At 45.3% G+C, this 14,023-nt stretch overlaps 1 protein-coding gene across 4 annotated transcripts in view; it reads right to left on the reverse strand.

Moving 5' to 3' along the window:
- ccdc83 (coiled-coil domain containing 83) overlaps positions 1–12,585 on the reverse strand; it is a 48,126-nt gene extending 35,541 nt beyond the window's left edge. The window contains exons 1-2 of one of the 4 annotated variants that reach the window (XM_033022507.1): positions 12,494–12,585; positions 3,818–3,916 (exon numbers count right to left, since the gene is read on the reverse strand). In XM_033022507.1, the coding sequence (XP_032878398.1) occupies positions 3,818–3,894 (77 nt within the window). In that variant the 5' untranslated portion in view covers positions 3,895–3,916; positions 12,494–12,585. Of the gene's footprint in view, positions 1–3,817; positions 3,917–11,473; positions 11,604–12,429 lie in introns of those variants that run through there. The other 3 variants (XM_033022506.1, XM_033022508.1, XM_033022504.1) reach the window with 3 other exon arrangements.
- Positions 12,586–14,023: the final 1,438 nt, after the last annotated feature.

The following is a 14,023-nucleotide window of genomic DNA, read 5'->3' on the forward strand; positions in this document are numbered from 1 at the left end:
AAAAACTCTAGCCAGTTGGTCTGCATAGGTTTTGAGAACCCGACTGGGTATACCATCAGGTCCAGGCTCTTTCCGACGGTTCACCCCTCTGAAGGATCTTCTGACGTCGGCCACTGTGACTGTGACTGAAATACCATCACAGCGAATGGGGGCTCGGGTAAGGCACATCAGTGTTCTCCCTATCAAAGCGCGCGTAGAACGTGTTGAGCTTGTTAGGGAATGATGCTTCGCTGACATTTGAGCTGCCTCCTGATTTTGCCTTGTAGGAGGTGATGGCATTCAAGCCCCGCCACAGTTGCCGAACATCCTTCTCATCCTCCAGCTTGGAGCAGAAGTCAATAGACAATAGGTGCAGGAGTAGGCCATTTGGCCCTTCGAGCCAGCCCCGCCATTCAATGTGATCATGGCTGATCATCCCCAATCAGTACCCCGTTCCTGCTTTCTCCCCATATCCCCTCACTCTGCTATTTTTAAGCCCTATCTAGCTCTCTCTTGAAAGCATCCTGAGAACCTGCCTCTGAGGCAGAGAATTCCACAGACTCACTGCCCTCTCACCACTCTCTGTGAGAAAAAGTGTTTCCTCGTCTCCGTTCTAAATGGCTTATTCTTAAACTGTGGCCCCTGGTTCTGGACTCCCCCAACATCGGGAACATGTTTCCTGCCTCTAGCGTGTCCAAGTCCTTAACAATCTTATATGTTTTAAGGAGATGCCCTCTCATCCTTCTAAACTCCAGAGTGTACAAGCCCAGTTGCTCCATTCTCTCAGCATATGACAGTCCCGCCATCCCGGGAATTAACCTTGTAAACCTACGCTGCACTCCCTCAATAGCAAGAATGTCCTTCCTCAAATTAGGGGACCAAAACTGCACACAATACTCCAGGTGTGGTCTCACTAGGGCTCTGTATAACTGCAGAAGGACCTCTTTGCTCCTATATTCGATTCCTCTTGTTACAAAGGCCAACATGCCATTCGCTTTCTTCACTGCCTGCTTACTTTCATAGACTGATGTACAAGGACCCCCAGATCCCGTTGTACTTTCCCTTTCCCCAACTTGACGCCATTTAGATAGGAATCTGCCTTCCTGTTTTTGCTACCAGAGTGGATAACCTCATATTTATCCGCATTAAACTTCATCTGCCATGCATCTGCCCACTCCCCCAACCTGTCCAAGTCACCCTGCATTCACATTTACTTATGAAGTCTGTAACGACTGTGGCATATTCATTCAGGTCCGTTGCCGAGACCTTGAACATTGCCCAGTCTACAGACTCCAAGCAGCCCTGGAGTTGCTCCTCTGCCTCCCCCGACCAGCTCTGTACAGTCCTCACCTCAGGGGGTGTGCTCTTCAATTGCTGCCTGTAGGCAGGAATCAGCAGCACCGCACTATGGTCGGATTTACCGAAGTGAGGGCGAGGGATAGAGCGAGAGGCACCCTTGATGGTCTTTTAGCAATGGTCGAGGGTGTTTGATCCTCTGGTGCTGCAGGAGACATGTTGGTGGAAGTTAGAGAGCGATTTCTTAAGGTTGGCTTTGTTGAAGTCCCCGGCTATGGTGGTAAATGCCTCGAGGTAAGCCGTCTGGTGCTTGTTGACCATGATAAAGACCTATCTTGTTCAACCCTTCTCTGTAACTTAGGTGCTGAAACCCAGGCAACATTCTAGTAAATCTCCTCTGTACTCTCTCTATTTTGTTGACATCTTTCCGATAATTTGGCGACCAAAATTGTACACCATACTCCAGAATTGGCCTCACCAATGCCTTGTACAATCTTAACATTACATCCCAACTTCTATACTCAATGCTCTGATTTATAAAGGCCAGCACACCAAAAGCTTTCTTTACCACCCTATCTACATGAGATTCCACCTTCAGGGAACTATGCACAATTATTCCTAGATCCCTCTGTTCAACTGCATTCCTCAATTCGCTACCATTTACCATGTACGTCCTATTTTGATTTGTCCTGCCAAGATGTAGCACCTCACACTTATCAGCATTAAACTCCATCTGCCATCTTTCAGCCCACTCTTCTAAATGGCCTAAATCTCTCTGTGGACTTTGAAAATCTACTTCATTATCCACAACACCACCTATCTTAGTATCATCTACATACTTACTAATCCAATTTACCACACCATCATCCAGATCATTGATGTATATGACAAACAACAGTGGACCCAACACAGATCCCTGAGGCACCCCACTAGTCACTGGCCTCCAACCTGACAAACAGTTATCCACCATTACTCTCTGGTATCTCCCATTCAGCCACTGTTGAATCCATCTTGCTACTCCACTATTAATACCCAACAATTGGACCTTCTTAACCAACCTTCCATGTGGAACCTTGTCAAAGGCCTTACTGAAGTCCATATAGACAACATCCACCGCTTTACCCTCATCAATTTCCCTAGTAAACTCTTCAAAAATTTCAAGAAGATTAGTCAAACATGACCTTCCAGGCACAAATCCATGCTGACTGTTCCTAATCAAACCCTGCTTATCCAGATGATTATATATATATATATATATATATATATATATATATATAATCTCTAAGTATCCTTTCTATTAATTTGCCTACCACTGACGTCAAACTAACAGGTCTATAATTGCTAGGTTTACTCTTAGAACCCTTTTTAAACAATGGAACAACATGCGCAGTACGCCAATCCTCGGGCACTATTCCCGTTTCTAATGACATTTGAAATATTTCTGTCATAGCCCCTGCTATTTCTACACTAACTTCCCTCAATGTCCTATGGAATATCCTGTCAGGTCCTGGGGACTTATCCACTTTTATATTTTTCAAAAGTGTCAATACTTCCTCTTCTTTGATCCGCATAGTTTCCATAGCTACCCTACTTGTTTCCCTTACCTCACATAATTCAATATCCTTCTTCTTGGTGAATACCGAAGAAAATAAATTGTTCAATATCTCCCCCATCTCTTTTGGCTCTGCAGATAGCTGTCCACTCCGACTCTCTAATGGACCAATTTTATCCCTTGTTATCCTTTTGCTATTAATATAGCTGTAGAAACCCTTTGGATTTACTTTCACCTGACTTGCCAAAGCAACCTCATATCTTCTTTTAGCTTTTCTAATTTCTTTCTGAAGATTCTTTTTACATTCTTTATACTCCTCAAGCACCTCATTTACTCGATGCTGCCTATAATTATTGTAGATCTCTCTCTTTTTCCAAACCAAGTGTCCAATTTCCCTTGAAAACCATGGCTCGTTCCAATTATTACTCTTTCCTTTCAACCGAACAGGGACATAAAGATTCTGTACTCTTAAAATTTCACCGTTAAATGTCCTCCATTTCTCTACTACATTCTTCCCAATTCAATTTTAAATTTCATTTTGCATCTCCTCAAAGTTAGCATTTCTCCAATCAAAAACCTTCACTGCAAACTGCAGCTATTCAATGCAATGGCTCGCCATTATGCTACTTTTGGTCTATGTTGATCACCCATCTAGATGACTTCCAATTATTATATGTACAGTATCATTTTAAATACAGCAGAATTGTTTCTTGGAAAAATACATATGCCCATTGCATGGTCTCAAAGTGCAAAATGTGGAAGTAAAAATTAATTGGTATAGTTCCTTTGCTATTGCCCTATCTTATCTCATTCAATTGACAAATAGGTGACTGCATTTTTATTGTTTGTAGAGACACACTGTGATAGAATGTGTTAAAAGAGACCAACCAAGGGCAGCAGATGGCAAGAAAAAGAGGAAGCATGAAGAGAATGTCTTAAACAAAAACTGGCATTAGCAATAACACATGTAATTTGAGGATGCATACTTACCTAAATCCTAGAAAAGCTTCTGCCAAAGTTGATTTATCATCACCAAGTCCTTTGTTGTCTTTCTTTTTCTTTGCCATTTTCACTTCACGATGATAAGTGCTGTAATATATTTTCAAAAGAATTATAACAATTTAAAAATAGCTTTTGCAAGTCATATGTGCCACAATGTTGTGTCAAGTATAATTAGTACTTGTTAACCATTTATTTTACTAGAAATACTTATTAAAATACAAAACTGACTGCAATGCAAATTGAATTAAACGAGAGAGGCATCTAATACAAAACATTGTCATGTTGAACAGATTACTAAATGTTGGCATGTGATGTCTTGAAGATGCACATTAGGTTAACATTTTCAAGCCAGATTGCAATGATATGAGGGAATGGAAAGAGAAGCAGCGTTCATTCACATACCACACCATTTGAATATCTGGTCACGAATGTTGTAGCAAAAATAGTGATGTAATATTAATGGGGAAGTAATTCAAGTTTGATTGAATAGACCTGCTGATTCTTCTTGCTGATTAATTTCATTGTGCATGTACAAATAATATCAGATTACACTTTTGATTGTAATTTTGGAAGAACATAGATTACAAGAACCAATTAAATATTTTATCATGGTTAGGAGTTCCTTCCCACACTGACATAGGATGCTAACATCACATCTTGCTGGTGTGGACAGTATACGCTCTTGTAAATGCAAAGAACGCGGAGCTCAATGCCTCACAGTAGTTGTATCTTCAGTCATTAGCTAATTTATATTTAATATACACAACAATCTTGCAGCACATTGTCTCTTAATTTACTGAAAGAATTAGGTACATGTAACTTTGAGGTTCAGTTAATGGATTTAAATATCCTAGCTGGAGAATTTCCTTGTAGTGCTAGTAATGGAAGAGTTTTCTTGGAGATTTTACAATTCGGCATTGAATCTAAACTCTTGTGAATGGAAGTTCTCAACAATATTTAGTTCAAATTATGAATTTAGGAAAGTGACTATGAGAATTTATACCCCTCCACCATAGATGAGGCTCGTACCAGGGTCTCTTCCATACCCCGCAACACTGCTCTCTCTCCCCATCACCCCACTCGCAACAAGGGCAGAGTCCCCCTAGTCATCACCTTTCACCCCACCAGCCGTCACATACAACAAGTAATCCTCCGTCAGTTTCGCTACTTCCAACGTGACCCCACCACTCGCCACATCTTCCCATCTCCCCCCATGTCTGCCTTCCGCAAAGACCGCTCCCTCCGTAACTCCCTTGTCAATTCTTCCCTTCCCTCCCGTACCACCCGCTCCCCGGGCACTTTCCGTTGCAACCGCAAGAGATGCAACACTTGTCTCTTTACCTCCCCCCTCGACTCCATTCAAGGACCCAAGCAGTCATTCCAGGTGCGACAGAGGTTCACCAGCATCTCCTCCAACCTCATTTATTGCATTTATAACACTAACGCAATTATCAAAAAAGCTCATCAGCGCCTCTACTTCCTGAGAAGATTACGGTGAGTCGGTTTGTCAAGGAAGACTCTCTCTAACTTCTACAGGTGCACAGTAGAGAGCATGCTGACCGGTTGTATCGTGGCTTGGTTCGGCAATTTGAGCGCCCTGGAGAGGAAAAGACTACAAAAAGTAGTAAACACTGCCCAGTCCATCATCAGCTCTGGCCTTCCTTCCATCGAGGGGATTTATCGCAGTCGCTGCCTCAAAAAGGCTGGCAGTATCATCAAAGACCCACACCATCCTGGCCACACACTCATCTCCCTGCTACCTTCAGGTAGAAGGTACAGGAGCCTGAAGACTGCAACAACCAGGTTCAGGAATAGCTACTTCCCCACAGCCATCAGGCTATTAAACCTGGCTCGGACAAAGCTCTGATTATTAATAACCACTTTCTGCTATTTGCACTTTATCAGTTTATTTATTCATGTGTGTATATATTTATATCATAGTATATGGACACATTTATCTGTTTTGTAGTAAATGCTTACTATTTTCTGTGTGCTTAAGCAAAGCAAGAATTTCATTGTCCTATACAGGGACACATTACAATAAACTCACTTGAACTTGAACTTGCATCCGCTGCTCTAGATGTCAGCTGATCTACATCAGTGAGACCAAGCGGAGGCTTGGCGATCGTTTTGCCGAACACCTCCGCTCGGTCTGCAATAACCAACCTGACCTCCCGGTGGCTCAGCACTTCAACTCCCACTCCCTTTCCCCATCCGACCTCTCTGTCCTGGGTCTCCTCCCTGGCCAGAGCGAGCAACACCGGAAATTGGAGGAACAGCATCTCATATTGGGGAGTCTGCATCCTGTGGGCATGAACATTGAATTCTCCCAATTTTGTTAGCCCTTGCTGTCTCCTCCCTTCCTCAGCCCTCGGGCTGTCTCCTCCCATCCCTCAACCCTCGGGCTCCTCCTCCTTTTTCCTTTCTTCTCCCCGCCCCACACCCCCCCACCCCTCATCAGTCTGAAGAAGGGTTTCGGACTGAAACGTTGCCTATTTCCTTCGCTCCATAGATGATGCTGCACCCGCTGAGTTGGTCCAGCATTTTCGTGTACCTTCAATTTTCCAGCATCTGCAGTTCCTTCTTAAACATGAGAATTTATTAGCTGGATTGATCAAACAGTCCATACTCCTTTTGTTCTTTATCTTTAAATCCAGGGACACTTCTGCCTACAGTGCGGCCAGGTCGAACCTGAACAAAGGCATAAAAAAGGCCAAAGACATCCACAGGCAAAGGGTAGAAGAACACTTCAATGCCGCAGACACCAGAAGAATGTGGCAGGGTGTCAGGGACATCACTGACTACAAGAGCAGCCCCGCCTGCCCCCACGGTGCTATCACACTGGCCAATGAACTGAACACCTTCTTTGCCCGGTTTGAAACTGGCAACACCACCAGGAGTGGAATAACCTCGGCCATGGCGGAGGGACAGGACTTAACACTGAGCACTCAGGAGGTACAGTGCGCTCTGCGTAGGATCAATCCATGCAAGGCTGCAGGCCCGGATGGAGTCCAGGGAAGGGTACTAAAGGACTGCTATACAGCTGGCAGAGGTATTCATGAGAATCTTCAATCTATCTCTATCTCTGGCAATGGTCCCCAAGTGCCTGAAAACAGCCACCATAGTGCTGGTGCCGAAAAAGTCCAAAGTCACCAACCTGAACGACTACCGCCCGGTTGCCCTAACTCCAATCTCAATGAAGTGCTTTGAAAGGCTGGTCCTCTCCCATATCAAATCCAGCATCCCTGCCTCACTGGACTCTCATCAATTTGCATACAGGGCAAATAGATCAACAGAGGATGTCATCTCTCTGGCTCTTCACACTGTCCTGACTCACCTGGACAGACAGGGCACGTACGTGAGGATGCTCTTCGTTGACTATAGCTCTGCATTCAATACGGTCATCCCCACCAAGCTCACCACCAAACTCCACCAGCTAGGCCTCAGCTCGCCGATATGCGATTGGATCCTGAACTTTCTGATGGAGCGACCGCAGGCAGTGAGGCTGGGCCCGCACCTGTCCTCCATTATCACCCTGAGCACCGGCACACCACAGGGCTGTGTACCCATGCTCTACTCCCTCTTCACTCATGACTGTGCTCCTGCATTCGACACCAATACCATCGTGAAGTTTGCAGACGACACAACAGCGATTGGGCTGATCACCAACGGTGATGAAACAAAATACAGGGCGGAGGTGCAGAACCTGGCGGACTGGTGCACACATAACAACTTGTCACTAAACACCTCCAAGACCAAGGAGCTGATTATTGACTTCAGGAGGTCCCATAATGGAGAATACGCCCCAATCTCCATTTATGGGGAAAGTGTGGAGAGAGTGTCCAGCTTTAAGTTTCTGGGTACTCACATTTCTGAGGACCTCACATGGTCCACCAACACCGCTGCGCTGGTCAAGAAGGCACAGCAACGACTGTTCTTCCTGAGGACATTAAAAAAGACTGGTCTGCCCCAACAGCTGCTGACAACGTTCTACCGCTGCACCACAGAGAGCATATTAACGTATGGCATCTCTGTGTGGTATCTCAGCTGCACGGAGGCGGAGAGGAGAGCTCTTCATCGCGTCGTCCACAGAGCGCAGAGGATCATTGGGACAGAGCTACCAGCCTTGGAGGGCATCTACCACACACGGTGCCTCAGGAAGGCCGTCAGCATCCATAAAGACTCATCACACCCCTGTAACGGACTGTTTGAACTACTTCCCTCCGGCAGACGTTACAAGGCCTTCTACGCCCGTACCTCCAGACTCAGAAACAGCTTTATTCCCAGAGCTATAGCAGCTCTGAACCGGCCATGCTGAGTGCCCCCCACCCCCACTGGACTGTCTCCCTCGGATGGTCACGACACACAGCTTATTTATTTATTTTACTTTTCTTTTTCATCGGTTGGAGTTGCATACTAAATCTCGTTGCACTGACGTGCAATGACAATAAAATATATTATTATTATTATTATTATTATTATTATTATTATTATCATTATCCTTTATCTGTTCGCTATGGACAGCTTCATTGTAAACGTGTAGTCTTTTCTCTGACTGAATAGCACGCAACAAAAACTCTTCACAAATAAACTCCTCTGTTTTAAGAAAGTGGAACATGAAACAAAAGTTCTAACCAGGTTTAAAAAAAACCACCTTATCTCTTGTCTAATCCTATTAATTACTTTAAGTTTCTGACCACAGTTTTTGAGTTCTTTGTCAAGGAAAAATTATGATCCTATTTACTCTCTCCAAGCAATTTAATCAGGTCTCTCCCTCGGCCATCTTCCCTTCACCCCAAAAGGAAATAACGCTGGTTTTTGCAGTCTATTGGTATGGATGCAATTTTTGAGTCTTGAAAATGATGTGAAATCACATCTTTCCTGTAAGGACCAGAACTGTACTCAAGCTGTGGTCTAATACTGTATTAACATTGAATTCTCTGACATTAGGTAACCAACCAACCAACAACCCCCAACCCACTCTTTTTTTTTCTCCACCCTCCCCCCCACCCCCTACCTGGAGCCGCACCCATTTCTCCTTTTATCCCAACCTCACTTTCCACATCAACATTGTCCCCTTCCACCTCATCCCTTCTTTTGGCATCACAATTCACATCTCTTCAATCATTATCTCACAAACCTTTTATTAAATTTTCATCTCTGGCCTTTGTTGACCCATATGCCATCAACTCTCTCACTTGTACCACCAATCACTTGCCTGGCTTTGTCTGGCCCCACATCCCTTCCAGCTTTCTGCTCTCTATTACGAGCAGTCCGAGGGTCACAGCCGAAAACATCACCTATCCATTTTCACCAGAGACATTGCCTGACCCACTGAGTTACTCCAGCACTTTGAGTCTTTTGTCTAATCTATATTACTAAAAGTCTGTTCTTGACCGGTTTTGGCCTTCTGTGCTGCGATTTCCGAGAGAACGCCGCCACCTACGGCCATCATTTTTGGCCACCTTACTCAGAGCCCCCCTCCGCCGTATGTGTGCCGAGGATTTTTCCCGTCGATGAAAAATGACAGAGATATTCATGCTTTTACAACATTCCCCATTCTCTCTGCTGCTCCTGCTGGTGGGAGGGGGAGGGACTATAAAACCAGGAAGTGGTGTGCCCCAATCAGCCTCTCCTCTCCCCCCCTCTCTCTCCCCCCCTCTCCCCCCCTCCCCCCCCCCCCTCTCTCTCTCCCCCTCTCTCTCTCTCTCTCTCTCTCTCTCTCTCTCTCTCTCTCTCTCTCTCTCTCTCTCTCTCTCTCTCTCTCTCTCTCTCTCTCTCTCTCTCTCTCTCTCTCTCTCTCTCTCTCTCTCTCTCTCTCTCTCTCTCTCCTCTCTCTCTCTCTCTCTCTCTCCTCCTCAAATCATCCCTCTCTCTCCCCTCGATCTCTCCTCTCTCGGTCTCTCTCATCTCTCTCTCTCTCTCATCTCTCCGTCTCTCTCTCTCTCTCTCTCTCTCTCTGCTCTCTGCTGACTCTTCTCATATAGTCTCTTCCTCTCTCTCCTCATCTCAGCGTCTCTGCTCATTCTCAGCTCGGGCGTCTCCCCGTCTGTGTCTCTCTCTATCTCTCTCTCTCTATATCTCAATTTTTATTCTTCCTTTATTGATTTAATATTTACCTTGCAGTTTATCTCCACAAATATTTTTGCCAAGAAAATGTAAAATTTGCCTGCTTTCCTGCCCAACAGTTATCTCAAAATCAAACATCTTCTTCCATGCCTTCCCATAACCACCTTTCTTTCCTTGGCCTCATTCCTTGCCAAAGTGAGGTCACCCCCTCCTCTCTCCCCCCCCCCCCCACCCCCCCCCCCACCCCCCCCCCCCCCCCCCCCCCCCCCTCCTCTCCCCCCCTCTCCTCTCCCCCTCCTCTCTCTCTCTCTCCCCTCTTTTTCTGAGTGAGTGCGGGGGGGGGGGGGGATAGTTAGTGTGTGTGACGCTGCATGCCGCCTCCCCCCCACAACCGCACGTTGGGGGAACAGACCCAACGGTTCTGCACTTGGTCTAGTATTACATATAGTTCCAACATCACCTCGTCTTCATTCTGTGTCAGCTAATAAAACATTTCACATATCTCATGCACTGTTTTTTACCTTTTTGGCTGATGTTGTCAATTTGAATTAATCTCTGGGAAATGCACTCACAGGTCCCTTTATACTTCCCTATGTCTCAATAATCTTCCTTTTATTGATTTATATTTCCTTGCAAAGTTATACCTCCACAAATATTTTGCCAATAAATGAAAATTGCCACTTTTCTGCCCAGCTTATCTCAAAATCAAACATCTTCTTCCACCCCTTCCCATAACAACCTTTCTTTCCTTGGCCTCATTCCTTGCCAAAGTGAGGTCACAAGGAAACTGGAGGAGCCGCACCTCATATTCCACTTGGGTATCTTACATCCCAACCAGCTGAACATTAAATTCTTCAATTTCAAGTAGTAACCCCTCCCTCCCCTTACCTTACTCCCTCTTTCCCTTACCCTATGGGTTATAGAAGACTTAATTAAAACATTTATCATAGCCAGTAGATGTCAGCTATTTTACGTAATCAGCTTATTGTACTCGGACTCACGTGATTGTTAGTTTTGCAGCACTTAAATCTAGTAATCAAGGCGCTAAACAAGTTACTTATTTTTACTTTTGTGTATCTGTATTCTTAATAAATACATTTGTATCTTTGTGTGTAAACATATAAACCAATATGTAACAATGTAATATAGTGTGTGTAGCCTTGGCTTTAATTGGCTTTAACTGAAACATAATGGTGGCAGGACAAAGCTGGGACATTAGAAGTTAATTTTTAAGGGTGGCGAGTGAGGGACGAGATATGACGGGAAATGTAAAGTTTAATAAGATTTAACCAAGGTCGGGATTTAATGGTGGCGAGACAGAAAATATTAGAATCGAAGATAAATTGATGCGAAAGGAGTACAGCATGCAAGATAAAGAAGCAGAGATAGGGCTAAAGAACTGTAATAAAAGCTGCTTGTTTCTGTGAATCGAAGAGCAATTAGAGAACGGACAGGTGATGTCATCTCTGAATGTTCCAGCTGATGTTTGCAAATAAAGGCTTTCGTCTTCTTGAAGAATTCTCAGTGTCTGTGTCATCTTATCCAACTTTAAGTCTAAACCACGACATGCCTCACCTCTCTTCCATCATCTCCAACCTCCCCAGTCACCATACCTTCCACTCCATGTACTCATCTCTCATTTCCGTTTTAATACCCCTCGTTTCCCTCCACCCATATACACCCCCTTTACATGTAATTGTTTTTGTTATCTGACACCCTTTTATCTCCTTTTCAATGTCTTCGTCACTTCTATCCATCTGTCTATTAACCTCCTTCCATACCTATATCTACCTATCACTTGGTAGACAAAAAATGCTGGAGTAACTCAGCGGTACAGGCACCATCTCTGGAAAGACGGAATGGGTGACGTTTCGGGTCGAGACCTTTCTTCAAACCTATCACTTGCCAGGCTTTGCCCAACCTCCATCTCCCTCTCTCTCCCTATCTCCATTCAGTCTGAAGAAGAATCCCGATGGGGAACGTCGCATGTCCATTCCCTCCAAAGATGCTGCCTGACCCGCGGAGTTTCTCCGGCATTGTTTTACATTCTGTTCTGCAGTAGTCTCCCTTCTCCCTGTCCAGAGCATGGTTACTTTTCGCATCTTCTGCAAACCTCTCAATCATGCCTCCTACATTTAAATCTTAACATGAGAAAATAGTTACAAAATGCAACGAATCCCAAGAAGGTCTGAAGAAGGGTCTCGACCGTTCCTTCTCCCCAGAGATGCTGCTGCATTTTGTGCCAATCTTTGGTGTAAACCAGCATCTGCAGTTCCTTCCAACACAACGAGTCCCAAGAATTGTGCAATCTCACAGGTCACAAGAACCTCATCAACTATGACCGGGTCAGCTTGTCACGCCGCCGGGCGAAGAGTCAGCTGGAATAAAGGATGCTGAAACGCAGAGACTCCGAGGCAGCGGGGAAAGGGAGTTGGAGACGCGAGGGTACAAAATGCAATGAACCAGGCGGTCGTCAACTGTCAGCGGACCGTGGTTTGTTCCAACCTGAGCGAGGAGCCCAGAGCTCTCACCTGCTCTCAGGCCTTCACCCCAGAGCTCTCATCTGCTCTCGGGCCTTCACCCCAGAGCTCTCACCTGCTCTCGGGCCTTCACCCCAGCGCCGCGGCCGTGTGGTAACCAAGGGCAACGCACACACAACCTTAACCCCACAGCGACCGGCGACTGCGGCCAGCAGCGACCCCAGGCGGCAGGATGTAGCCACTGCGAGCCATCCTCACAGGACCGAGGAAGGTTCCCGACCTTTTCCCTCCACAAACGCTGCCTGACCCGCTGAGTTCCTTCACTACTTTGTGTTTTGTGCGAGGCCACCTTCTTTGGGTGTTTGGAGCGTGAGGGATCCAAAACTTGGTAATAATGTTCTCCTTTTCCAGCAGACGTTTAATTCAGTACAGTTTCATTTAACAGACAAGGGCACTGTACAGTGTACATTGTTAACCTTCTGAACCTTCTGAATTTGTAGTCGGGAGGGCAATACTCTGCATATCGCCAACTTGGATGTGTTGTGCATACTAACGTGCTGTTAGTGCCCCCTTAAAACTGCCTAGTATAGGTGATTTGACTATATTGTTGTCTAGTTTATTCCATTCCCTTAAGGTTCTTACAAAGAATGAATTCTTATAAATATCTGTCCTGGCGAATGGGGTTTCTATTTGCATATCATTTCTCTTTCTTGTTCTCCTTTCTGTTGAGTATGTTATGTATCTATCTGCAGTTATGCCCACGATCCCCTTTTGAATCTTGTACAACATGGCTAGTCTGTTCCTTGCCCTTGTAGCGGCGCCTGCTGGCGCACGCAGATATCGAACCCGGCGTTCGGAAGCCGCGGTCACGTGACTCGGGAGGAGCTGGTGTTTTCGCACGGTTTTTCCTTTGCGCGCGTTAGTTCAGCGCTGACCACCGTTGTGGGTAGACGTGTCTGACAAGCCTGTATGCTGGATATTGAACTTTTGAATAAAGATCTGTTGGAAACTCCAGTAGTCGTTTCTCAGACCACTAATCCCTTCTTGTTTCCAGTGTTTCCCACTCCAGGTCGGACAGCATCTGGGTGACACTGCTACCTCTATTGTAGTTCCTGATGCAAAAGCGTGCTGCTTTCCTCTGTATCCCTTCTAGTTTGTTGATATGACCAGTTTTGTGTGGGTTCCAGGCGCATGAAGCGTATTCCAGTAAGGGTCTAACCAATGTTGTATATGCTGTGGTTTTCACTTCCTTTGGGCAGAACCAGAGGTTTTGTGGTTACATTGTTAATGTGTTAATGAAACCAGTGATCATTCGGGAATTAGTGGGCACACTTCCCTAAAAAGGTGACTGAAGAAAGGCAACCTGCACCATCTCCTGTCCATTTCCCTCCATAGATGCTGCCTGATCCACTGGATATATGATCCATAGCTCATCTCTGGACAAAGATGAAACAGAGCAATAGAGTGGGTCCCAGGGAATGAGTTGCAGAGGGAACCAAAACCAATGGATTCAGCCTTGTCTATACTTAACTGGAAAACATTTGTGTTCACCTGGTACTGTTTGTTGAATAGTTATAGGACAACAGAAGTTCACATCAAGCACGCCAAAGTGAAAACGTAGTTCACAGGAGGTGCTAAGGGCCTT

The sequence above is a fragment of the Amblyraja radiata genome, chromosome 6, assembly GCF_010909765.2.
Source record: "Amblyraja radiata isolate CabotCenter1 chromosome 6, sAmbRad1.1.pri, whole genome shotgun sequence".
Taxonomy (NCBI): Eukaryota; Metazoa; Chordata; class Chondrichthyes; order Rajiformes; family Rajidae; genus Amblyraja; species Amblyraja radiata.